The sequence below is a fragment of the Furipterus horrens genome, unplaced genomic scaffold (assembly GCF_987537825.1).
Source record: "Furipterus horrens unplaced genomic scaffold, mFurHor1.1.pri manual_scaffold_9, whole genome shotgun sequence".
NCBI lineage: Eukaryota > Metazoa > Chordata > Mammalia > Chiroptera > Furipteridae > Furipterus > Furipterus horrens.
Genome location: NW_028327179.1, coordinates 794,995 through 820,606, shown reverse-complemented (window position 1 = coordinate 820,606; position 25,612 = coordinate 794,995). Strand labels below are relative to the sequence as shown.

The following is a 25,612-nucleotide window of genomic DNA, read 5'->3' as shown; positions in this document are numbered from 1 at the left end:
GTCCGGGTGGGAGAAGGGGTTGGTCGGGGCCGCGTGCAGGTCGGCACCATGGGGGACAGAATCTGGCACCCACAGCGTGACAGCACTTGTTCCTCTGGGGAGGACGGTGTGGGGTCAGGCTGTCCCTGGGAACTGGGGTGATGTGAGGACATGCGGGCAGCCTGGCGTGTACAACTTGAGGTGATTCGTTTCTGGAAGCGCTCCATCAGTGCCTTGCGGTTTTCCTCTCCTTCCCAAGGCCCCCCGCGCCCCAGCCCCACGGACATCGCATCCACGGCCTGGTGGGAGGGGCTGCCTTCCTGGATCCAAACACACTCACTTGGGAAGAGTGCGGGTCGTGAGACCTGAGAGGTCAGCCGTCCGAGTCACTGAGAAAGCGGGGCGCAGACACATCGCCTGGGTCTCGCCCTTGGTTACTGGCTGTGGCCCAGCTGGTCAGAACCTTTGGGGATGTTCACGGTGGAACCTGGTGGTCCCCAATTAGGGAGCCTCCTTGACAGAGGCTCTAGCCGAGCGTGTGTTTGGTTAAGTCCTGTCCCGCCCAGTTCTCACAGACACATGGCAGCACGTGCGTGTGTGTGCGTTCATGGTGGTGCCTGGTCGCAGTGTCTGAGGCGTCCTGAGCATTCACACGCGTGCACACGCACAGAACGCGTGCGCTTGTAAAGACCGAAAGGCCAGAGAAGTGAGATTCCACACTTCGGACAGAAGGAAGCCCTTGTCGCCGCCCTGGGGCCCTGGTGGGTCACACGGACAGACACAAGGTTCTGTGAGGGGTGTGTGGTAGGGCCACCGTCAGGTCGGGGCGGCGCAGAGGCCGTGTGGTGGGTTCCGTGGGGTTGGGTCCCTTCTCTGTGGACCGTGGGGTCGGGCCTCAGCAGGCCCCGTGGCGCCTCCCTGGCCCGGGTGGGTAGGGGCTGCCTGGAAAGCGGGGGTGGGGCAGCAGAGTGGTCGGGGGACCTGGATCCCCTTTCAGTGAGTTGCCCCAGGCAGGCAGGGCACAGGGAGGCGAGGGACAGGCTGGGCAGCACCCCACGCCCCTTCGGCACCCTCTGCAGGCGCTGTGCCAACCACTCCGCCTCCCTGACCCCCCCGCACACAGCTCCCCACCTGCCACAGCGCAGGCCACAGGCCTTCCTGCGCCCCCTTCCTCCTCAGAAACGCGCCTCTCCGCCCTTCCTTCCCTCCTCTCTCTCCTCCCTCCCGGCCCTTCCCTCCTTCCTCCAGGAGGCCGCAGCCCCGCTGAGGGAGGCAGGGCGCCATCCGTCTGTCTGCCTGTTCGTCCATCCGCCCCAGCCCTTCCTGGGCCGGGCTGCCCGGGGCGATGGGCCGTGGGGAAGGCCGGCCGCTCTGCTCCCTGGTCCGCAGACACGGACTCGTAAACAGCCCAGAGGACGGGCCTGCAGCCCAGGGGTGCCGAGGGGCACGGGCCTGCCAGCCGTCCCCCGGTTGACGAGCGGGTCACGGGCTGCCCAGGGCCGGTCGGCGGCCGGTGTGGGGCCTGCCGCGCAGGGGCCCGCCGCAGTTCACATGTGCTGCAGGCGGTGCTGGCCGGGGAGGGATGGCGGGGGCCTGGCCTTGTGGGGGTTAGGGTTTAAGATGGCCGAGTGGGACTGTGCCCGACCCATAAGGCAGGAGGGGCAAAGGGGCGAGTGCCCGCTCCGCGGCGCGCGTGGTGGGTGTGCACCTGGGGGTGCTGTCTGCTCCAGAGCTTCCACCGCGGGAGTTCCACACGAGACAGCCCCTCTCCTCTGCTGCACAGGCTCGTTCCCGTCAGGTTTCGGGTTTCAGGCCACAGGTGCGGCACATCTTTCCGGTGTCCCAAGTCCTGTAAAAATGTGGGGCCATTTGAAACGGGCTTTGAAGATTCTATAGCTCTTCACCAGTGGGCTCGGGGGGTTGGCCTCTCAGAGAGAAGGGGGAACGTGAGAGAGAAGGGGGAGGCAGCCAGTGTGTGTTTGGGGCTGCCAGCAGCCCACGGGGGAAACGGCCCCCAGCCCGTGGCACAGATGAGACTGCGGACGAGAGCTGGGGGCACCTGGGCCAGGAGGGTCCCCGCACACCGGGCGGGGCAGGGACAGGAGGGTCCCCGCGCGCCGGGCAGGGCTGGAGTGAAGGGCCGCAGGGCTGGGGGCCGGGGCCAGATGACAGGCGATGCCCCCACCAGGGGGGACGGACAGGGTGTGGACCCCAGTGGGCAGGGTGCAGAGCCTACCAGGGACTCTGGTGGGTGCTGGAGGCTCCTCCCCTGTGAGCACGGGATCCCAGGGAGTCAGGTCCAACTTTGGGGGAGTCAGCTCTTGAGGGGCGGGCCCAGGGGTGGGATGCCTTCCTAGGCCGGTGTGGGTGTCTCTCCGGGAGTGGCCGCCTCCCCGGGCCCAGCTGCTTGGCCCTGGGTGACGCTGGCCCCGGCCTGAAACACGGTGAGGAGGGTTTCAGCTGGGAGTTTACAAGAGATGAAAGGGATGGGAAGGGAAAAGGGGGGAAGAAGCGAAAAGGAAGCGAACGGGGAGCTGAGCTGAGCTGAGTGAGGCGGAGCCCGGGCGGCTGCTGGAGCGGACTGGGCAGGCCCGCCCACCGCAGTCCCAGGCCGCCCAGCCCTTCGGACTCTCGGCCGCCCTCTGAATGGGCCTCCAGGGAGGGCGCCGCCCAGCGTCCCGCCCAGCTCCCCCTGGGACGCAGACCCGGGTGGCCCTGCCCGGGTGGGAGTGGGAGTGGGAGGCCACTCCTCACACGGGGCCACCAGGGACCAACCCGCGGAGCGCCTCTGCCCAGTCCTCAGCGTCTCGGGCCCTTCTGTGGATGGACCCACGCCCAGGGTGTCCAGGTGAGCGGCACTCAGTCCCTGGCCGGCAGCCTCTGGCCAGTCTGGTCCCTGATGCTGAAACCTGATCTCCGGGTGGTGGGGGAGGGGATGCAGGGGCGGGACGGGCTGGGCTGTGGGTCTGAGAGCCAGGAAGCTGGGGACAGGATAGGGAGGAAGGTGGCTCTTCCCAGAGTCCCGGTCCCTTGGCAGCAGCCTGGGTCCAGAGGCCCTGGGACCCAACGCCACGCTTTGTCTGCGCCGATCGTGGGGCAGAGGAAAGCCTGGTTCACAGATGTGCGGCTTTCCGGAGCGGCTGCTTCCCGGCACAGCACATTCTTCTGCTGAAACCGAGAAAATGCAGAAGAATGCGCCTGCCCCAGGCCAGGGCTGTGCTGCTGGGCCCCTGGCCTCGGAAGGACAGGGCCCCAGGCTGCCCTGGTGCTCCTGCCTGGCCTCCTGGAGAAGCTAAAACCAGGTGCCCGGAGCTGCGTGGGGGGTTCAGGGCGAGTTACTGCCGTCTGCCCCACGGCTGCGGCAGAAGGCGCGCGCCCAGCACGTCTGTGCCCCGTGCCAGACCTTCGTCCCCAGGAGGACCTGCTGGCCTGTGTGCGTAGAGGCTGCGGAGGGAAGACAGGCTGGGTCCTTCCCTGCGTCTCACCTCTGACCTCTCTGAGGTGAGCCGCCCTGGGCGGGGCACGTGCTAGGGGACAGTGGCCGGCTTGGGCCCGTGTCCTTGGGTCCCGCGAGGTCCTGCCTCTGCGGACCCGGGGCCAACACAGCGCGTGTGTGATTTTGCTGGAAGGATGAGGACGAATAATAGGGAGAGAGCGGGAACCTCAGAACGCCGCGTTGTGGAAAATGCAGCGCGGTGGCCAGGAGACGCGCCCCAGCGGTCAGGGGTCACCTCTCCTCTTCCAGCCTGAGAGCCTGTGAGCCCCACTCAGGGTCTCGGGGCTTCTCTGCAGCTGAGAGGAAGGTGACGTCGGCTCGCGTGCTTCCTGTCGTTCCCGTGCACTTGGCACCGCAGCGGTTTCCCATGGCTCCATGTGTGTGTCATGTCAGAAATTACCTGCTTAGGACGGAGCTGTTTTCCTTAACTCCGGAGGGAGGCGAAGAGGCATTTGGCCGGTTTACACCAGGAGGGAGTGGTGGGCCTCGGCCGCGCGGGCGCTGGGCTGCCGGGTGTGTCCAGGGCCCGCTCCCGTGGGGCTTCCTGCAGGGGTCTGGGCTCTTTGAGTGGGAGCCAAGGCCCAGCGTGGAGACTCCCACGGCCCCTTCCCCGTCCTGTCCCCAGTGGCAGAGGGGGGATCTGGGGACCACAGCAATCTCTCCAGGGAGGGTTCCTTTATGGGCTTAGGCCACTGTCTGACAGACCTCCCGGGTGGAGGCCAGGGCGTCTCATGAAGTGGGGAGCTTCCCAACCTGTGGAGGTGAGTCGGCCTCCTTTGAACAGGCTTCTTAATGGGGCCGCCTGGGCACGTGGCACCTCGGCTGGGGGTCCGAGCTGGCGAGACCGGCATGGGCGCAGCCATCTCTGGTTCCCTCTTCTTGTCTTTGTAAAGTGAGTGGACATGTGTGACGGCACCAGATTCTAGCACAGGGCAGCCACCTGCAATCTCGGAGCCGTGACACCACACTCTGCTGGGAGCGTGAGGACCCCGAGGCTCGTGGGGCTTCGGGACGTGACAGTCGGGGCCGCTCGGGGCCAGCGGCTCACACATTAGGGTCTTGTTTTGGATACTTTGCCTTTTCTGTCTCCTGCCCTCTGTTTCCCCTCCCTGTATTTTTTAAAAGGTTTTATTAATTTTTAGAGAGAGGGGAAGGGAGGGAGAAAGAGGGAGAGAAACATCCATCAGTCACTTCTTGCACATACCCCAGCTGGGACCAAACCCGCAACCCAGGCCGGTGCCCTGACCAGGAATCAACTCAGGGACTTGGGGCTTGTGGGGACACACCCACCCCACGGAGCCCCACGGGCCGGGACGGGCCCGGCTGAGGAGATAGAAGTAAGTGGCAGGAATGCGTGCTCCTGGGTGGGAAGGAAATCTCGTCGGGGTGTCGGCTCTCCCCGCCCCATCTCGTGTCCCCTGGGGGCTCAGTCGCCACCTCAGGCTTTCTTTGGGGCCCTTAGTAAGCGGAGCAGGGGGTGTAGTAAGGGGCTGGAAGGGCCAGGACGGCTTCGCAGGGCGAGGGCTTTCCCGGAGCCCACGCCGTTGGCCGGTGTGGCCCCAGTGAGCCGGGAGCAGGTGTGGGTCAGCGGGCAGAGGGGCAGGAAGGCTTCCCACGAGGGCCCCGTGACGCCACGCCCAGCATCAGGTCCCGGAGAGTCAGCACCGGACGTGACGCTGCTGTCTCGGGGAGACCGGACGGTTCCCTCCTGACGTTTGTTGTCTGGTCTTGCTTTACCTGCTTGGGTCACATCAGCATTTTGGGAGCGTTCTGCAGTGCCAGGGACGTGGCGCTGGCCGGCCCGCGTGGCCGTGAGCAGGTGCCGTCCAGGAGGAAACTCGGGGACTGAGGTCAGCAGGACCCTCCGCCTGGGCCATGGGACTGGCCTGTCGCGGGGAAACGCAGTGGAGCCCAGGACGGGGTGGCGAGGCGTGGGTCCACATCACGTCCCTCCCAGAGGTTCACCCCATGATGTCCTATGTGCCCCCACCCCGTCAGGGTGCTGCTGCACTCGCAGGTGGGTCTCTCAAGACGAGAGTCAGCTGAAGGGACGTCACCTGGCAGGGCCCTAACCTGACAGGACTCCTGTCCTTGTGAGAAGAGGCGACCAGGACCCAGACACACACAGCGGGACGGCCCCGTGAGGACACGGGGAGCAGGTGCCATCCACGAGCCAGAGGGAGAGGGGGCCCTCGGGCGGAGGCAGCCCTGCCCGCACCCGGGCCTCAGGCCCCCGGCCTCCGGGACGCGCGAGGATGAACGTCCGTCGTTGCCGCCCTGCCTGGGTTTTCTGTGGTCTCCGTGCTGACTGCCGCCCCCGGGGCTGGGACCCAGCCTTCTGACCAGGGGTCTGGGCACAGGGCCAGAGGGACCGAGGCTTTGTTAGAGCTGATGTCGGGAAGGCAGGACGGTTGGCACCCCGCTCACCGCCGCGAGACCCGGAGCCACAGCTCCCCGTGACACGCGCACCTGGGCCAGGACCTCGCGGGCGGTGGCCATCCGTGACGTGTTGGGCTTTCAGGACGCCAGCTTACCTTTTCTGGGAAACACGTGCTGCGAACCTCTGGGCTCAGGCCGAGCTTGAAATACTGACCGTGGTGCCGGGGGCTGCCGCATGCGCCGGGAGGGCGAGCTCGCGGGGTTCCACGCCGGGCTGAGAGGGGCTGCGGGTGCGCGTTCCGTGCTCAGGGCGCTGCCGCGGTCCTGGGGGCGGACGCGCTGCCAGGTGAGGGCCCTGGCGGGAGGTGGGGGTGCCCTGAAAGCAGCAGACTCTTGTCCCTGGAAAGAAGGGAGATGCCGCCGCAGCCGCTGAGGGTCCCGGTCCCCGTGTGGGCGCAGGTTCCTGGGGTGCTGACAGGCGGGGGTCCCGGGAGCTGTGCCGCTGAGATCTGCCCCAGGAAACGGGGTTCTCCGGGCACACAGAGGCTTCCTGGGCTTCCAGGGGCACTCCCACCCACGGGCCCTGTCTGCTCGTGCCCTCGCCCAGGGTGAGCACTCCTCGGGGTCACAGGGCAGCGTCTTCCCCTTTCCCCTCGGGCTCCAGGACAGTGACCCTGTGTCCTTGAACCAATCCAGAGAAAGTTCGGCCCGAAGAGGGGATGCCTGGGGACGCACTGTCCTGTGGTGTCCCAGGGGCCTGCCCTAGGGCCAGGGGACAGGCAGGTGGCCCTGGGCTCCTGCAGGTAGCCTACCTGCTCCTGTCACTCGGTGCCACTGTGAGGGGACCCCACTCCAGCCCCCATTGTCTCCACGCCAGCCCCCTGAACTCTGCGTCTGTGAGGGGAGCATTTTCTCTGGGTCCCGTGGCTCCCCCAGAGGAGGCAGACGCCCACTCCTCTGTGGCACTGTCTGCGGGAATCCCTCTGGTCCACGGTCCCCATTGGCTGGAGGCAGCCGGACAGCCGCGGTCTGTCACGGAGGCCACTTTCTTCTGTGAGTCCCAGTGCCACCTCCGACCGGCTGAGCGCATGGTAGATGTTCCAGCCTTGGGGCGGAAGGGGGTTCAGACAACTGCTCCAACATGGAGGGAACTTGGGGACAAGGCAGTCATGAGAGGAGAAGCCCCGCGTGTTCCTGCTGATGGGACAAGTTGGGTTCACAGACAGAGCAGCCAGGGGAGCCGGGGCCGGGATGGGGGGCCGTGGGGGCTGGGTGGGGACAGCCGTCAGCCCTCAGGACGGCGGGCGCACAGCAGCGTGCGTGTGCTCAGCACCCGGAGGTGGTCGGGGAGGAAGGATGTCTGCTGCCCGCGCTGCACCAGGATTAAGGGAGAAAAGGGCACTTAGTGAGCGCAGAGGGCGACTGGATTCAGCCCCGGTGTCGCGAGGCCTCTCCTGCCCCCAGTGCCCAGCGCCGCCCGCCGGCACCTCCTCAGACCCAGAGCTCTGAGCACCTCAGGGCCCCGGCCCCAGCGCAGCCTCACAGCCCCGCAGCAGGGAGTGTTCCTGCCACGCGCGGCAGGCGCGGGTGCGCTCTGGGGGCTGGGGGCTTGGGCGTCCCCTGGGCTGGCGCGCGGGGCACCCTGAGCGTGGAGACAGCGGCTGTGAAGGAAGGAGCTGCCCGGCTGCAGCCACGTGAGGATTCCCGGCGCGGCGCCCGCCGAGCGCGGAAGCTGCTCCCCCCCGCCTCTGGGTCAGACCTCACAGAGATACGGGCGTCTTCAGACAGGGCCCCGATGGCGTGAGCTGTTTTATTGGCCTTTTCTGGTCCTTCCCCGTTGGTGGGCGAAAGGGAAACGGGCAACTCTGAGTCCTGCGCTGCCCAGGCTGCCCCACCCGCCGGGGAACGCGAAGCTTCCAGATGAGAGGGCTTTCCTGGTGCTCCCCGCAGACACGAAGCTCACACCATGGATGGAGCACCATCACCCTGGGTGGTCTGGATGGAAGAGTTTGTAAGAGGAAGAACTCGAGGCCGAGGAGGTGCGTGTCTGCGTGTCCACGGCCGGCCGGCACGTCCCCTGTGTTTGCGGAACGTCATGTGGCCAGAGATGCAGGACCTCGATTTTCATCAGAAAAGTGGGCCGTGGCGCTTGCTTCTCCTGACGTTCGGGGGTTTTCACTAATTAATTCCCATTCTGCCTGGCTGCCGGCCCGTCTTTCCTTGGCTTTCGAGAAGGCCGGTCAAATAATGGCCTGCTGTTCGTGGACAATTAACAGAAGAATTATAAAGTGAGCGCTCCCTTTAAAAAACTGCTGCAAAACTGCCCATATAAAGTCTCGCTTTTTAGAAAATAATACTTTTCATTTAGAGCTGACCAGCAGAAAATGGACTATTTTATCTACAGTGTTTTGTGGAAACCTCATGGCAACCGTAAGGCAAAACCCTAGAGCAGAGGCAGGACTCGTCGCCATGGAGAAGCAGCGCGCAGGGAGGCGGCGCCCCAGGAGCCACGGGGAGGACGGGGCGGAGCTGTGCGTCCTCTGGGCCCTGTCGAAGGAGGTGCTGGGGGTCCCGGAGCCGAGCGTGTCTTGTGGCCGGTGGTCGGGGCTCTCCCTCCTGGAGGCCCCCAAGCTTCACCCCTAGAATACAGCGGAAAGAAGAGACAGAAGCAGACAGACGTGTCATTTTGCAGAAAGCCCTGAAAAGCTGAGAAGGACACTGTCTCAGGAGCTACACAGCGCCGGGGGGGCCGGGGCCGGGCCGGGCAGGAGCTGAGAGAGAAGAGTGAGCGGTGAAGGGCAGACGTTGGGGAGGGAGGGAAAGAGGAAAGGTCATTAGGAATAAAACAGGCCTGCTTATTACGGGTCAGGTCGAGGCTGACTTTCTAGGTAAATAACAACCCACGTTCCCTCAGCAGGGCAGACAAGGATAACGTGGACCTCGGTTTAAGTTATTTCACTCCTAATTGCAGGTTACGTAAGAAGTTTAACGACCGTTTGTAATTATCAGCAGGAGTTGATATGCGAGGGAGTGATTTGTCTGCCTTCGTAAGCTTCTTCGTGTCCCCGGGAGACAGGCAAACGTCTGTTGTCGTCGATGTCACGTGCCCTGGCTTCTGTTGCGTCCAGGACCTGAGTCATTCCCAGGATAAACCCGGTGTTGGGGTCCCGCCCCCGCATGTACTGTCGGGCTGTCCCTTCCGTGCAGGTCTCAGGCCTCGGGCGGGACAGCAGGCTCTGCGGACCCCCTTCTTCCTGTTACTGTCCAGCAATGTAAACAGTGGACGGCGGGAGCCGCTGTCATCCGGCCCCACCGGAGCCTAAAAATAGAGCTTGTGGGGCGGCTGGTGACCCGCCTCGCCCTGCTCTGGGTACAGGAAGTGCGGGTGGGGAGGCCACTGGTCAGGATGGACAGGGCGCCCCCCCCCACACACACACACACAGGCCGGGCGCCAGCTGGCAACCGGGCAAGCCAGGAGGGGGTGGGGTCGGTGCCCTACACGCTACTCCTGCCCGGGGGTCCGCAGAAAAGGGAGAGCGTGAGGCTCATGCGGATGTGCCAGGGGACAGGGGGCTTTGTGGGGAGGATGCGGGGCCCTGGGAGAGGCATCTGCTGGGCCCGGCTGAGGCCGTGGCCCGGTGTGCCGGGTCGGGTAGGCCTCGTCCCCCCACACAATGGAGGCTTGTCCCGATGGGGGCCATGGCCCAGGGAGCCGGGTGGCACCCCCAGAGCCCCTCGTGGCCTTGGGGAAGGACCGGTGTGCCCACAGTGGCACCCAGAGCAGAGACACGGGGGCCCGGCGCAGGCTCCGCACAAGGTGGCTTCACAAATGCCCCTGCCAGACGCCCTGGCAGGCTGGGCCCTCGCCTGCTCCGGTCGCCCCTGGGCCTCGTGCGGGCCTCCTGCCGGGTCCAGAGCTGAGGAGACAGACAGAGGCCTGGCCCCCGGGGCTGGCGTCCTTTCAGAAGCCCCGCCGTAGCTGAGCTGGGAACAGTAGCTGCGCAGGAAGCCACCACACCCCGCGCTGCCTGCTCTGTGGCAAGCACGTTTCTAGAAACGGGAATCCACGCCACAGGGTTTGCAGCCCGCAGGTCTGACCCACGGCACGGCGTGGTCTGTCCTCTGGCACCGGGGGCCCTGGCTGTCACGCTCTTCATCCCGAGCAGGCCAGTGCCCCGTGCCCCACTTCCTCAGAGCGAGGGCACGCCCTAGTGCCCCCGAGGCCGCGCGCCCACTGGGTGGGCCGCGGTGGCCAAGCTCTGCGCGCTGCCCTGAGGACCGAGGCTGGGCTGCGGGACAGGTGGCTGGGAAGCCAGTGTCTCCGTGCCCAGGCACCCACTACCGGCTTCTGCGGCGAAGGGCTAAGTGCCGTCCCTGTGTCGGGGACGGCTCGGACCCCGGGGAGCCCCAGGGTGGGCCCTGAGCCGCGAACAGGCGGCTCTAGGAGAGCTCTGCCCCTGCCGCTTCCGGGAACCGGCGGCGCGATGAGGGCACCAAGCTCCCACCCTGCTTGGGGGCATCTCAGGCTCCCTGTGAGGGAGAGAGGGTCACAGGATAGGACAGGCAGGTGGGTGGGTGGATAGAGAGACGGAAGTTACGTGACGGGTGGACGGTTAGAGACGTGGGTGGCTCGGAGGGAAGGCATCCCCCAGGGAGGGCGTGGTGTCCTCTCAGGGCGGACCTGCTCCTGGGCCCGTGGGGGCCGCACCCGGAGCCCAGCAGTGACCAGGGCCCTCCTCCGGGCCTGCACCCGAGTTGCTACAGCTTGTCCCAGCCCCGTGCCTGGGTGTCCGAGCCCAGGCTGGCCTCGGGGTGCTCAGCGTCACCTCGCTTCTGGTTCTGGCCTTGCTCACGCCTCCGCCAGATGGGGCCTGTGTGTTTCAGCATCTCCCCCGCAGCCCGTCTGAGCTCTGGGCCCCCCAAGGCCTGGCTGCCTTAGTAGCTATGAGCTCCAGTTCTGATCGCCCCAGAGCCGTGGGACTGCCACATGCTCCCTTGTGGAAGAGTCCGAGGCTGGGGAGAGACGATCCTCATCCTGGGCCGAGGTCCCTGAGTGATGTGGGCGTCCCTGTGTGAAAGCAGATGGCCTCACACTCCCTGTGCCTCTCAGTTGACCACAGCACATTTGTCCAGTTCTTGAAGCTCGCTTAGAGAAAAGGGCCAGGTTTTAAAGACACCCAGAACGCACGCAGCCGCTGGGCCTGGGCGCGTGAGCCTTTGTGGGCGGAAGGTGTGTGATTCCGTGGGCTCCGTGGGACGGCCGTCACACAGGCTGGTGTCCCCTGCGTGATGGGCACCCGGCAGGGTGGTCATGAGCCAGGTGACTGATGCGGGGACATGTGGGGCTGCGTGCCCTCCCAGCTGGCGCCCGTGGCTGCCAAAGGGACAAGCGTCCTGGTCGTCAGCACAGGAAGTCAGTCACTCGGGGTCAGCTGGTCTCCAGGGGTGACACCGTGCCCCCTCCAGGGTCTCGGGGACCTCCCCGGCTTACACAGTGAGGACAGGAGCTCACACTTCTGTATTGAAAGCTTCCAGCGGGCTGACACCAGGTGACCTGCGTGTGGCACAAACAGCAGGCGTGAACCACGCGTGGTGGAACCAGGGCACCTGCTCCAGCAGCAGGAAGTAACACCGTTCCTTACAGACAAGGAAAGTGACCGATCTTTCTGCTGTTTTGTCCTGCTGCAGAACCCCACGGCTGCCCCGAGTCCCTGGGTCACTCTGTGGGGATGTCAGAGAGCCCCGTGGGACCCAGACCTGTGGCACCGTCCTTCCCACACACGTTTGCATCCTGCGCCATCGCCAGCGGCAACCCCGGCTTGAGGAGGGACAGGTGGGCAGGGGCTGCCCGTGGTCCTGGCCGTGGGAGGTGGGGCTGCCCGTGACCCTGGCTGTGTTTTACTTCCCTGCTGTCTTGGGGCTGCTCTGACTGGTTTGTCTCCTGAACAGCCTTCCGTCTGCCGAGCGCCAGTGGACAGACACCAGCCCCAAACCCACGCAGGCCCCCCTGGGGAGCAGCCGGACCCCAGGAAGCCTCCTCAGCGGCAGTGAGTTCCCAGGCGCAGGCCCTGGGCGGCTGCATCTCTCGCCAGCCGAGCTCCAGGCCTCTTTCCACGGCCACTCGCTGTCACTGGCAGAGCCCCCGGAAGCTCTGGGCCTCCCGAGCAGCCAGGCCTTCCTGGGCTTCGGCATGGCCCCTGTAGGAAGTGGCCTGTCCCCTGGGGAGGCCCCGGGAGCCCCACTGGCCAGTTCCCACGGAGCGTCCCAGCCCCCCGGCCCCCCGCGGGCAGCTGCCGTGGCCGCCGACAATGGCTTCCTGCCCCACGGCTTTCCCACGGCATCGCCTGGGCACAGCAGTGCCCACAGCCCCGTCCTGCAGCCCCCGCTCCCCGAGAAGAAGCGGGCCTCCGAGGGGGACCGCTCCTTTGGCTCCATCTCGCCATCCTCCAGCGGCTTCTCCAGCCCCCACAGCGGGAGCACCATGAGCATCCCTTTCCCGAATGTCCTCCCCGACTTCTCCAAGCCACCCGAGGCTGCGGCTCCTTCTCTGGGTACGTGCGTCTCCCCGTGGGGTGGCCCCTCTGTCCCCTTGGGCACCCAGGCAGGCCCCCGGGGCCACAGGGAGCTCCTCCCGTCTTCCCGCTGGAGTGCCGCCCAGCCCCCCTCCCCCTCCCCCCGGTTTCTGCACCCATCCACACAGGAGTCACCCCGACAGCCGAAGCACAGACGTTTCTCTGTTCACTCGGGACCAGTGTCCCCCAGAAATAACTTTGTTTTCTGAATTAAACGCATTCATTTGAAAGTTTATTAACTTATAAACTATTTTAATGTTATAAGAGGAAAGTCCGGTCCGTGAAGCCAGCCTTGCTCGGCTCCTCACGACGTGGCGATGGGATGTTTGCGAAGCCTGACCTCGGTGCTGCGCTGCCTGCCCCCTCCCCCGACGCCCGTCCGGGCCCCTGGGAGGTGAGCGCTTGTGCCGAACATCACCTCTCACAGTCACCGCCCCTTCTGGTCCGCAGACAACCCCGGAGACAAGCACGTGTCCGTCAGCTTCGTGCAGGACACCTCCAAGTTCTGGTACAAGGCGGACATCTCCCGAGAGCAAGGTGAGGCGCGGCGGGGCCGGGGCAGGAGAAGCTGGGTCCGAGGGAGGGAGCCGCCCGGGAATGGACGGCGCCGCGCTCACCCCAGCGTGCAGGGCGTGATTTCCAGAGACTCCCGTCAGCTCGGCCTGGCCGGTGACGACAGCAGTTGGTGGCAGGAGACGCTGCCCCACATCTCCGTCCAGGGCCAGGGGTTAGGAGGAAGGACGGATGTCTGTCTGGTGTCACCACTGGTGGACCGAGCAGACGGCCTCGCAGGCACGCACCTGTGTCTGGTGCCGCCGCAGGCCCTTGGGGAACAAAGTCACCTGTGGCTTTGAGCAGCTCAGTCACTAGTCACTTTTCATGGGAACAGGAGCAAGCGAGGTGTCTGCAAAGGAGCTGAGAGGGTCCCTCGAGGGTGAACAGTGGTCGCCCCCCCCCCCTGCAGGATCCACGGTCCCCGCAGCGCGCCGGCCTGACTCACGGGGCCCATGTTCCCTGGAGGGGCTGTCGCTCGCTCAGGATGGCGTGTGACTGGCCAGGAGCCTGGGAGATGCCACAAGGCACAGAAACGATGTTCCTCAGGGGCTTCCTGGTGGCGGCTGAGACGGGCGTGAGGGGGGAGGTCCCCGGGCAGCGCCGGGCCCCTCTGCGCCGTGGCCTCGAGCTCGAATCTCCCAGAAGCGCTCGTGCGCGGAGACACGTGGCTGCGGGCAGCTCTGCCCGGCTGCTCGCTGAGACTCTCCCTCGGCTCAGTCGATAGCAGACATAGTGAGATGTGCTGTTCGACCCGTGAGCTCAATGACACTGCTGTCACTGAGCTCGGGGGTGGCCCGTGGCCCTGAGCCTTCTCGCTCCCTGAATCGGCACTTGTGGCCGAGTGAGCGCCGCGCGTCCGGGCTCCATGCCCGTTGGTCCCAGCGCCTCGGCCCTCTGCCGACAGGACGGACTGACGGTGCTAATGAAGCACCGTGTTCTAGAAGCTTCCGTGTGGACCTTGTCGTCCACCAGCGCGGCCTCATGACTGCCCGCTGGGCCGCCAGGCTGCCCCCTCCTCTGTCAGGACAGCCAGGGTGCAGACCGCCCAGCTCGCTGCGGGCAGATGGGCCGTGCCCGGGGCCACCCACTGGCGTCTGCCTCACCCCGGCCGCACGCTTCGGGGGGCCCTTTCAGAGGGGCTGCTCTGTCTGGGGCGGGACTTTCCCATCTGAACTCCGCACTCATCACTTCGCGGTTCCTCTGTGAGGGGACGCCACACAGGGACGTCCTGCGGGGGCACCAGTGTCACCGCGTGGGCTCCATCCTGGCTGTGACTGAACGACCGGGACGCCTTTCCTGTCAGAGCAGCAGGGACATTTCAGGAAGATGCCCGGAGCCTCTTCTGGAGCATGAACGTGTCCCCTGTCACTGTGTGGGGACAGGAACCCCTGGGACGTTTCTCAGGGGCTGGGCTACAGCAAAGCTGAATTGGACACAGCTGTCCCAGCGGCACTCCCTGGGGACGCTGCCTGTCCCGCTGCCCCCAAAGGCGACAGGGAGGGGGGTGGCCAAGGATGGCTCTGTCCTCCATGCCCCTCAGCAGGACAGGGCGGCCCAGGCCCGTGCCCTCGGCGCACGCACCAGCTCTGTCCTACAGCCTCGGCACGCTGGGCTCGGCGGCTCATTCCTGTTTCGTTGCAAAGAGGCTGACGTGGTCCCCAAATGCCCCAAAGGGCACAGGGCCAGCCGCCTCGCTCCCGGGCCACCTAGCTTCTGGGGACAGGACCTGGGGAGTACTGGCCACCCCTGCCCTGCCCCGAAGCCCAGTCCCTGAGGATGGGCACTACTTTCCGCCAAAGTGGAATAAAGTGGCTAAAAGCTCTGGTGACGTGTGTCGCCACTGGCCGGTTTGCAAAAGGAGGCGAGCACCTACTTGGGCATCGGAGTGGGAACACATGTGTGCCCCACAGACCCTCATGGCCCTCTGCCTCCCTCCCCGCCCCACCAGCCATTGCCATGCTGAAGGACAAGGAGCCTGGGTCGTTCGTCGTGCGAGACAGCCACTCCTTCCGAGGCGCCTACGGCCTGGCCATGAAGGTGGCCACTCCCCCGCCTTCTGTCCTGCAGCTGAACAAGAAAGGTGGGTGCCCAGGGCCGGCCGGCCGCCTCCCGCCTCCCGCCTCCCGGTTCTGTCTGTCCACGGGGCAGTCGGCAGCTTAGAACAGCGCGCAAGGGTCCCCTTGGTCCTTGGTTTTCCGGGTGCCTTTATTAAGCACGGTCTTTGTTCAGAAAGGTTAATTTTTTATAAATTGTTTTTCTTTGTTGCTTTGACTGGGTGAGCCTCCCCACGGGCCAGAGATGGGGACAGGGATGCAAGGCCTCCGGCAGGTGTCCTGCTCCCCCGCTGTCCCCATGGTGACCGTCCCCCTGTGTCGGCAGCCACACCCCTCTTCTTACACGAGGGGCGCACTGCGTGCAGATGCCGGTCCCTGCACCCGGAGGGCTGCTGCCATTACATCGTCCCTTCTCAGGGCGAGCCGGTGCCCGCCCCCTCTGTGCAGGGGACGGATCTGCCAGGCCGCGTGCCCACGTGGTCCCGGGCATCACAGCGGCCCCTGGGGCAGCCCCTCGCTCTGACTCCGCCCTCGCACTCGGGCTTCACCAGTTCTTTTCCTTCCCGTCGACTCTCCCACAGCCGGAGACCTGGCCAGCGAGCTGGTGCGGCACTTCCTGATCGAGTGCACCCCGAGGGGCGTGCGGCTGAAGGGCTGCTCCAACGAGCCCTACTTCGGTAAGTGGCGGGAGCGCGCCCCACATGCGCGGCCCCCCGAGAGCGGGGCCATCACTGCTGAGCCTCGCTCACAGCCTCTCGTCCGGTCCCCAGTTCTGAGAGTCCTCTCCCCTGAGCTGCTGCCCCTAAAGCACCCCGGACACCGAGTCATTCTGAGAAGCTCTCAGCACCCAGCCGCCGCAGAGCGTGGTGCCGGGCCTGCGCGTGCGGGCGGCGAGTGGGGCCGAGGCGGTGCAGGGGACGCGCAGGCGTGTGGGACGGCCCCGGGAGGCCCCCAGGGACGGCGTGCGGTGCCGCCGTCACCGTCCCACGCCGGGGTTCGTGCTCGCAGAGCGGTGCGGACACACGTCAGCCGAGAGCCGCCGCGGCTCGTCGCCCGACACTGCCTGCAGCGCTGACGGCTTTTGCACAAAGTTCCTCCCGAGGCAGCGCGTTAGCTGCTGCAGAGACCGCGCTCCTCCTCTGTCCTGCTGCGCCCCCGGCGGGCCCGTCTGCGGCCCCGTTGACGCGAGTCTGCCCTTGGTTTTGCAGGGAGCCTGACCGCGCTGGTGTGCCAGCATTCCATCACGCCCTTGGCCTTGCCCTGCAAACTGCTCATTCCCGACAGAGGTATGCAGCCGGGTCCCCGGGCCACCCCTGCTCTCGAGGGCCACCCCCTGCAGCCTGTCAGGCACGCCGGGGCCCGGGGCCAGAAGGGCCCAGTGGGAAGAGCCAGGCTGGACGGTGTCCCCTCCCTGTGCTCCGCGGGTAAACCCTAAAGAACGCTGTGACCAGCTGGCCCAAGTCAAGGACCGAAGAGGGGGCCTCGCGGCACCCACGTCCTCGGTTACGCCGTCCCAGCCAGAGGCCGTCGGAGTGCTGGCGCTGGCTTTTGGTTCTGCAGAGTCTGCGAGATGTTGGTGCCGCGGAGCTCGGGGTGCTGGGCGGACTCTCTTCCACCTTCATGGCGGTTTGAAAACACTCACAATAAAAAATGGAGAATAACTTCTCCCACAGCGTGTCAGGACGGTGTGACTGCGGCCTGTGCCCCAGCTCTGTGTCACATTATCCTGTGGCCCATAAAGATGAGTCATTCAAGGCCCGGGTCAGTGTCGTCTGCCTCCTGTAACGTCATTGTTCACACGAGTTCATTCAGAGGTCATGGGGACGGCAGGGGACCAGGTCCTCCCAGCTTTCGCTCAGAAAGGGATGGGACGCGTCTCTGGGCCAGACGCTTGTTGCTAAGAGGAGCCCCTGACTGCAGGGCTGCCACCGTCTCAAAATCTGGTCACGAGCATCTCACATTGTCGGGAAGCGTCTTCCCGGCGAGCCGGACTCAGTGTTATGTTTCCTTGTTCCTTTCTGCAGATCCATTGGAGGAAATAGCAGAAAGTTCTCCTCAAACAGCGGCCAACTCCGCGGCGGAGCTGCTGAAGCAGGGGGCAGGTCAGTCCCAGCCTGGTGGCCTTGCCGCGGCCACGCCCGCCCGCGCACCGTCTCCGGGTGTCCTTCCCTTCTGTGTGTGTGGAGGTTCCTTCCGCATCACGGCTGGGAGGGGAGTGACTCCCCAGGCTGGAAATGCGCCTCTGACTCAAACAAGACCAAAGTCAGAGGGACAAGTGCCAAGTCCGGTGTCTAGCTTGCGGGGAGCCGAGTGAGACAGGACGGGGGTGACCTGCCCTTGCAGCGTCTGTGGGAGTGGTCGAGAGACGTGGCTCCATGAGCCCTCTGACGGGCCGACAGTGGGACCCCCGCCCGCAACCCAGCTCCCCGGGGCACTTAGTTTTCATTAACGGCCTTTATTTTTAGAGCAGTTTTAGTTTCACAGCAAAACTGAGCAGAAATTACTGAGTTTCCATGTCTCCGGCCCCTGGATTCACAGCCCCCGACTATGAGCACCCCCCGCGGGCAGGGCGTTGGGCTGACAAACCTGCGCTGGCGCGTCGCCGCCGCCCAGAGCCCACGGTCCTGTTAGGGTCCCTCTTGGTGGGGTGCCCAGGGGCTGGACAGACAGACGTAGTGACGTGCGCTCACCGTCCCTGTCGGACAGAGCGGCTTCCCCGCCCCGCCTCTTCGTCCCTCAGCCTGGCCAGTGCCAATCTGATTGCTGTCCCCACGGCATTGCTTTTCCTGAAGGTCGTGTGGCCTTTCCTGATGGGCTCCCTTGGCTCCGTCACACGCAATGAGGGTCCCTCCTGTCTCTGGCTTCGTAGCTCATTGCTTTTAGTGCTGAATCACAGTCCAGTCTGGATGGGTCACAGTTCGTGTGGCCACCACCTGCTGAGGGGCGCCTTGGCTAATTCCAAGTTTTGGCAACTGTGACTACAGCTGCTATAAACGTCCTGGGCAGGTTCTGTGTGGGCGTCGGTTTTCATCTCCTCTGGGTAAATACCGAGGATGTGATTGCTGGATCTCATGGTAAAAGCGTGTTTGGTTTAGTAACAAACCAGACTGTCTTCCAAAGTCACGCCACCGTCTGCGTCCCAGCGGCAGCTGCGGGGGAGGCTCCTGCCGCTCCACGTCCTCCCAGCGGCAGGAGTTGTTGGGGTTCAGATTCTGGCCACTCCAGCACGAGTTCTGGGGCATCTCCTTGTCGTTGGGGTTTGCGTGTTCCCGTGACATGTGACGTGGAGCGCCTGCTCACAGGCTTGTTTGCCATCTGTGTGTCTTCTGTGGTGGGGAGTTCATTACAGTCTTGGGTCCAGTATTTTTAAAAAACAGGTGGTTTTTTCTTACTGTAAAGTTCGAAGAGTTCTTTATGTATTTTGGATAACAGTCCTTTATCCGACGTATCCTTTGCAAATATTTTCTCCCAGTTTGTAGCTTGTCTTTGCTTCCTCTTGACAGTGTCTCTTGCAGAGCAGAAGTTTTTAATTGTAATGAAACCAAGTTTATCAATTCTTCTTTTTTGGGTCAGGCCTTCGGTGTTGTAGCTAAAAAGTTATCACTGAGCCCAAGGTCATCTGGGTCTTCTCCTGTGTTATCTTGGAGGAGCCTTAGACCTTTGCATTTTTTATTTGGGTCTGTGATCCATTTTGAGTGAATTTCTGAGAACCATGTGAGGTCAGTGTCTAGATCCACTTTTGTGGCGCATGGAGTCTGGTGGTCCCAGCACTGGGTGTCGGTAAGACTATCTTCGCTCCTTTGTCAAATATCAGTCGACTCTCTATGTTTCTGGGGGCCCCCGATCTGGGGCTCTTCTCTCATCGACACCATGCTGCCTGGGTCCCGGCAGCTTCCTGCAAGTCCTCGGGTCGGGCGGAGTCCGCCCCCCACTCTGTTCCTCACCTTCAGTCCCGTGCGGCGCCTCTGGGTCTCCTGCCGCCACGTAAGCTCCAGGATCGGTCAGTCACTCTGCACAGGCACCCGCCACGTGTGACCAGAACTGCACGGACCGCCCAGAGATCGGGCGGGAAGAGCGGCACCCTGGCTGCGCTGCCTCCCCGTCCAGGGCCGGACCCCGTTCACCTGGTTCTCCTTGACACGTGGACACTTGTAGCTCTTGCTCGGACCTTGTGCGCGTTTTATTAGATTTACACCTGGGCATCGGGTGCTTGTGTGAATGTTGTTTTGAGTTTCAAATGCCCCTCGTTCCCGGCTGGTTTGTAGGAAAGCAGCTGCTTTGTGTCTGTTAACTTGTATCCCCCAACCTGGAACCGCTGACTAGTTTCAGGTCAGGTCACTTGGTAGCATCAGATGCCAGCCTGGTGGCCCGGCTTACAGGGGACACAGCAGGAGGGGACACTCGGGAGCCCTGAGTCCCCCTTCGGAGCCTTTCATGCAGGCAGCGTTTGCTCTCAGGCACATGGGGGGCTGGGGGCTGCGTGCGGGGCGAGGCCAGACTGGAACAGCTCCCCCCTGGGCCTCAGGTCTCCTTCTGGCTTTCCCTAAAGGAGGGGTCACTCGTGGCCAGAACGAAGACGAAGGAGTGTCCCCAGGTGTGCTGCAGCCAGCGCGTCCGCGACGCACAGTGTGGTCTGTCCGTCCTGGGCCCAGGGCCTGGCTCTGCCTCGGGGCTTTGACCCATGGCTGGTCGCTCAGCTCTGCAGACTCAGCACAGCACAGGCGTCCCCCGCGCCCCGAAGCCTCCCACAGGCCGGGGCGGCGTAAAGCAGAGGGCGCCCCCCTTTCCAAAGCGGTGGCTTTATGCCCTTCGCTTTCACAGAAGACCTCCGTCTGTACGGGGTGCACAGGAGCCTCACCCCTCCACACCGTGGCCGTAAGGACCCGGCACACAGGACGGGGACAGAGGCCTGGGGTCTGTAACGTGGCCCCAGAAGCTGCTGCTGCGTTGCTGCCCCCCTGCCTGCGCGGCCCCCTCGGGGGTGCAGGTCCTGGGCGACCCACGTGGCAGCTGCGTGGGCCGGCGGTCCCTGGGGCCCCCACGCTCAGGAGAGCCTTTGTTTTTAGTTAAAGCTCCTTGTTCTGTTCTGGCTTACCATTTTTAAGTCACTTTATCACCTTTTTTAATAACATATAGCACATATTAATAACTGAATGTTTTGTTTTTCTATAAGGTGGACCTGTCAAGGGACAAGACTTCAGGCAGAACCTGGGGTCTTATTTAATCAGCAGGGCCGGGCACTGACAAGGAAGGGTTAAATTTGACTGTGTCACATTCCCGTCCCTTTAAAACCTCTTGGCTCAAAAACCCACCCAAAGGCATGAGTTTCTGACCAGGTGCCTTCCCGGCTGACAGGACGAGCTGGCGAATTGGGGCACAGAAGCGGGGCCGAGACGGCGGGGCCGAGAGGCTGCTCAGGCGGGGGCAGGGTGGCCGCGCTCGGGAGATGGTGGGGGTCCAGCCTCTGGTGGCGGCAGGACATTGAGTGGGGCTTCTTCTTAGACCGAGTGTCCTGGCTGTCCTGACCCACCGGGAGCCCTCAGCCCCCGGACGTGCGCGGGCCCCGTGAGAGTCTGTCCGCAGCGCCTCCTTGTGAGGTCGGGGGGCCGGGCTGGAAACACCAGCATGGTCAGACGCACAGCGCATGCGGCGCAAACGCTCACGTCTCTTTGGTGAAGCCCCTTTCTTTCGGTCCCGAGCGGGAGTGGGTGCCGAGCTCGGAGCTGCACTGTCTACGCCTGCAGCCTCGGTCTCTCACTGGTTCCCGCGGCGGCCGCGGGGCACAGCCCAGTCCTGGAGAGAGGCCTTTACCAGGCTCCTGGCAGGCTTCCCGCACGCCTAGGGTTGCGGTTTTAACTTCCTCTAGTGTGAAGTCAGTTTTCCGTATGAGGTCATATGTGTTCTTTGTGCTAAAAAAGGAAGAAGCAGGAAAGAAAGGAAGAGGGACTTAGTCATGGGCCCGGTACCCACATGCAGACCCTGACTGGTCCCCTGTCATTAGCGTGACAGAGTCACCGCGGTTTTCAGACTTGGGGGAGGGCCCGTCCTTAGTGGCGGCGGAGTAACGGTCCCTTGTGTGACCCTGCTCCCTGTGACTCACTGTCCACTGGGCTCGTCTCTGGCATCTCAGAGCCTTGGATCTGCTTGGAGGCCACTGTCCCCAATTGTTACTTTTTTCTCTGGATTCTGCGGTGTTGCCTTATGGCCCCACATTCCCAGAGTAGGGTGCTGGGTGGGGGTGTGGGGACCATTTTCCATGTGGTCAGATCACTTTCATCCGCCCAGAGCACCCCATGCTGCGGCTGTGGGTCACCTCCCTGGCCGAGAGCACTTCCCGGGGGTGTGGGCACTGGGCCGGGCCGTGCGCTGTGGGCAGAAGGGACCGGGCTGCTGTGAGGGTGGCAGAGCTTCCTGGTGTTCTGGGCAGCTCTCCTCGGCTCGGGGGTTCACCGCACATCTGTCTGTGGGGAGAGAGGCCCCCAGACGCAGACGCCTGCTGCTCACCGGTGGCCGTGGGGATGTTCCCAGGAAGCCAGGAGCCGAGCCCGGCCACTTAGTGGCTGCCAGTGTGGGCCCGGGTCGGGCCGTGCCAGCTTTGTGGGGTCTCATCGCAGTTAGACGACTTTCTTTCTTCCTCTCTGTAACTGCCTGGGGAGTGCCGCAGCGACCGCGGGGAAATGACGCGCAGCCCACTCCCTCTCGTAAAGTCAAACTGCCCCGGGGTTTCCCCGGCGGCCTTCCCGCGCCTGTCTGCACACCCGTGCTTTTCGTTCCCCCGTCCGGGTCTCTGCACAGAGATGGCTTTCATCTGAGTCTCCCGATACCCACACACGGTCCCCACGGCCGGTCGCCACGGTGACCGTTGCTTGCAGCTCGGCGCCCCGAGAGGGGGAACGGAACTGCTCTCCGGTGTGGGGCCGAGCGTGTTCCCAGCGTCTGCCACTGCGATGCCATGAGGCCGACGCCTTCACCTGCCCATCATGGGTGTGTCCTTCGGCCCCTCTCAGGAGCGAGACCTTTAGGTTGCCTGCTGGGTGCCAGAGGCTCTTCTGCTGATTCAGTCAATGTCGCTGAGCCACCGTGCAGTGGCTGCCTGGTGGACGCCAAGCTCCATCAAAGCCCCTGTGTCATCAGCCCTGCAGGCAGTGGGCTCTGGGCAGCGCCCTGGTCACCGAGTCATGGCCACCATTGTCCCCTGCACGGCTGCTCCCGGGCGCCACCTCACTCCGAGCCCCTGGCAAGGCCACATGCCTCCTGCCCCTCGGACGCTCCCTTCACTGCAGTTGGGGGTGGGCTCTTGTCCCCCCCAGACCAGTGACGCTGAGGAGGTGCTCCAGCCTCCCGTGGCCCCAGGGACGTGTTCGGTCTCTGCATCAGCCTGGGCCACTCGCTCTTCCCCCTGGACCCAGGGCAGAGGGCGCTGACCTTGGAGACCCCAGCACAGGCCCCGGCCGCCCACCCCCCGGGTGTGCCCCCCGCCCGCTGACACCCGCCCCCCGCCCCGCAGCCTGCAACGTGTGGTACCTGAGCTCCGTGGACATGGAGTCCCTCACGGGCCCCCAGGCCATCCAGAAGGCGCTGAGCCTCAGCCTGGCCCAGCAGCCGCCGCCCCTGCCCACGGCCGTGCACTTCAAGGTGTCGGCCCAGGGCATCACCCTGACGGACAACCAGAGGAAGTGAGTGTGGCCGCCGCCCCGTCCGCGCTGGGCGCTGGGCCGGGCCGTGGGGGGCGGTTCCCGGGCGCCCCGTGTGCCGCTTCTCCCAAGACTCCTGCTGCCGACGCCCCCGTGAGCGCGCGCCCTGCCCGCCCCGGAGGCCCTGTAAGTGGGCTCACGCCCTGCTCCCGGGTCCCCACAGGCTCTTCTTCCGGAGGCACTACCCCGTGAGCAGCGTCATCTTCTGCGCGCTGGACCCGCAGGGCAGGAAGTAAGGACCGCGCGGCCCGGCGAACGTGCGTCCGTGCCTGCTGCCTCCGCGAAGAAACTAACGTAACTCTGTTCTCTTGAACCCTCCAGGTGGGTCGCAGACGGCGTGGGCCCCAGGTGAGTGCCAGCGTGACCGCGCTGCCCGCGGCCCCCTCTCAGAGGATCCTCTCGGGGGGATGACTCAGGGACGCCGTGGGCGTGGGTTTGCGTGCAGGCAGGAGCGCCGTGGCTGAGGCCGAGGGGAGCAGGCGCAGCTGTGTGGGAGCCTGGAGACAGGGTGCGGAGGGGCCCAAGTTCCTGCCCTTCGCTCTGGGGGCCGGAGTGGTGCGGGCCGAGCGCACGCCCACCGGTGGGCAGTCCCCCACCCGGGTGGGTTCAGCAGGGGCCCGTCACCATGTGCTTTCCCAGGACGCCTACTTCACACCCCCGTCTCGGGGCCTGACGGGCTCCGAGGCCTCCCGAGCGCTGTGCTCCGGCTGCAGAGCTGGCCGCGCTCCCAGCCGCATGGAATGTGTGACCACATCGTGTGACATGCGTGCCCTCGGCCAGCCCCACCCCCCACGGCGTGGGGGCCGCTGAACTTAAACAAAAAAGCCTTCATTTCTCCCAGAAGGAGGAGGAGGACCCTGCCAGGGGCTGGGACACGGACAATGGCCATTGTTGTCCCGGGCCTGGGCCGTGGCTCCAGTTCTTCTGGGAAATCCCTGCCCCCGCCGTCTCCCGTTCCCTCAGCGGCACGTGGTGCCGTGCAGGCGTGTGCACCCCGGGGAGGGACCGGGCCCGTGAGGAGGGGTCGGCGTCGGGGTGGCCAGTACGTCCCCCACGGTTGCAGGAGCCACCGCTGGGCTGATGGCACCCGCGTGGCCTGCGCTCCCATCAGGAGTGACTCCCCAAGGACTCTGGGGTGCTGGCTGAGGGACCCGCCCCGGCCCGGCCGCCCTCTCCTGTGCGCCCCTCAGGCTCCGGCAGGGTGTGCGGAGGCCCCGAGGGGGGCAGGTGTCAGCCCACATGGCGCTGGGCCCGGGCGGGTCTCGGAGGAGGGGGCGGGGGCTGCACCCCCTCTGCCTCACAGGACGGGACAGGACGCTCTGAGCCCCTCTCTTCACAGGGTCTTCGGCTTTGTGGCCCGGAAGCAGGGCAGCGCCACGGACAACGTGTGCCACCTGTTTGCAGAGCACGACCCCGAGCAGCCCGCCAGTGCCATTGTCAACTTCGTGTCAAAGGTCATGATCGGCTCCCCTAAGAAAATCTGAGCCCCTCAGGGCCCGAGATGCCAGAGGAGCTGGGTGGCCCTGCGGCGACCCTGACCTTCCGGCCCCATCAGGTCCCGAGCACCAGCATCCCCTGCACCCTTCCTGAGACGGTGGTGCCCGCGCGTCCATCCACAGCCGGCCCTTCCTGGGCACAAGGGGCCCCAGGGCACCCACCCAGCCCCGCACCCAGGACCGGCCGTGCAAGGAAATGCAGGGCCCTGGGTGCCTCCCATGCCAGCGTCTGTGGGAGGGGCACCCGGTCCGCTCTGCCCTGGCCTGAGGGACCGCGGGGCACGGCCACCCCACTGCGGCAGGCGCCCGCAGGCCGCTGCCCTCCCAGGACAGGGACCCACCGGTGATGAGGGTTCGTGCAGGCCCTTCCGGAACACTGGGGCGCGGACTAGGGGACATGACATGCTGTGAGGACGAGGACGTCACTGCAGGCCAAGGCCCCACCTGACCTGGTGACAGCTGCAGCCTCTAGTCACACGGGGTCTGGAGGTGCGCTGGGCTGCAAGGAGAACAGGTGAAGCCGGAAGTAAAACGCCATTTGCATATGATTTGTAGTTTCTATGCCAAGTCATTTACCATCACCTTCGTCACTGCCGGCCTGTGCGGGTGTCTCAGTGCGGCAGCCACTGTGCCCAGCGTATCCCAGGCACCAGGAGAGAGGGTGACACTGTGGACCAGCTCCCATGTGTGGCGACCATCAGGGTGTCATTTCTAGGCTGCAGGTAGCATTCTTTCTGGGGTGGAAGTTTCCGGAAAGGTGACACGCTGAGCTCCAGACACTCCCGTCTGGTCCATCGCATCCATGCCTGTGGGCTCACGGGGGGTCCCTTGCCCTTTTGGCCCCCTGAGCTGGGCAGAGGGCATCTGTCTCACGGGGTTTGGGGACTCCTCCCCCTCGCCTCAGCCACAGTGTCCAGTTCACACCCACACGAGTGTGGCAGCGCTGAGGCTTGTCACTGACCCGTCGGTGGTCGTGGGTTGGGGAGGAGCCAGTGGCTTTGCCCTGGACTCCCATTCTCTGCGTTGGACCCCAAGTGGCAGCTCCTGTCACCCAGTCAGCAGGGACTGTCTACAGGCCAGGTGGGAACGGGCTTCGTGGGCTCCGTGTGCAGTGGGCGAGGGACACAGGGCCCGCCGCTCGGCTCCAGTTTCAAGTGCCTCATCTCTGTGCCAAAAGTCCACCTCGTCCCCCAAGGCAGACTGTCCGTCCCACGTGCTGTGTGTCTGTAGGGACTGCTGGCGTCCCCCCGGCCCAGACCCTGGTCCCTGCAGAGGCATGTGGCTGTCACTGCAGGAACTGGGGAGGGGACCAGGGCTGGTGCTCTCCCCAGGAGACGCCTCGTCTCGGGCTGGCTCACATCCACGTCTGACCCCTTATCTCTCGGAC

At 64.9% G+C, this 25,612-nt stretch overlaps 1 protein-coding gene across 1 annotated transcript in view; it reads left to right on the top strand.

The window, feature by feature from the left end:
- The window catches only part of TNS3 (tensin 3), a 57,911-nt gene extending 33,138 nt beyond the window's left edge, over window positions 1–24,773 (top strand). The window contains exons 18-29 of the mRNA XM_090286985.1: window positions 8,569–8,608; window positions 11,543–11,687; window positions 11,804–12,405; window positions 12,877–12,963; window positions 14,930–15,061; window positions 15,617–15,712; window positions 16,244–16,321; window positions 17,060–17,137; window positions 22,543–22,711; window positions 22,893–22,961; window positions 23,051–23,077; window positions 24,069–24,773. Coding sequence (XP_090143111.1) covers window positions 8,569–8,608; window positions 11,543–11,687; window positions 11,804–12,405; window positions 12,877–12,963; window positions 14,930–15,061; window positions 15,617–15,712; window positions 16,244–16,321; window positions 17,060–17,137; window positions 22,543–22,711; window positions 22,893–22,961; window positions 23,051–23,077; window positions 24,069–24,213 — 1,668 coding nt within the window. The 3' untranslated portion in view covers window positions 24,214–24,773. The remainder of the gene's footprint in view (window positions 1–8,568; window positions 8,609–11,542; window positions 11,688–11,803; window positions 12,406–12,876; window positions 12,964–14,929; window positions 15,062–15,616; window positions 15,713–16,243; window positions 16,322–17,059; window positions 17,138–22,542; window positions 22,712–22,892; window positions 22,962–23,050; window positions 23,078–24,068) is intronic.
- Window positions 24,774–25,612: the final 839 nt, after the last annotated feature.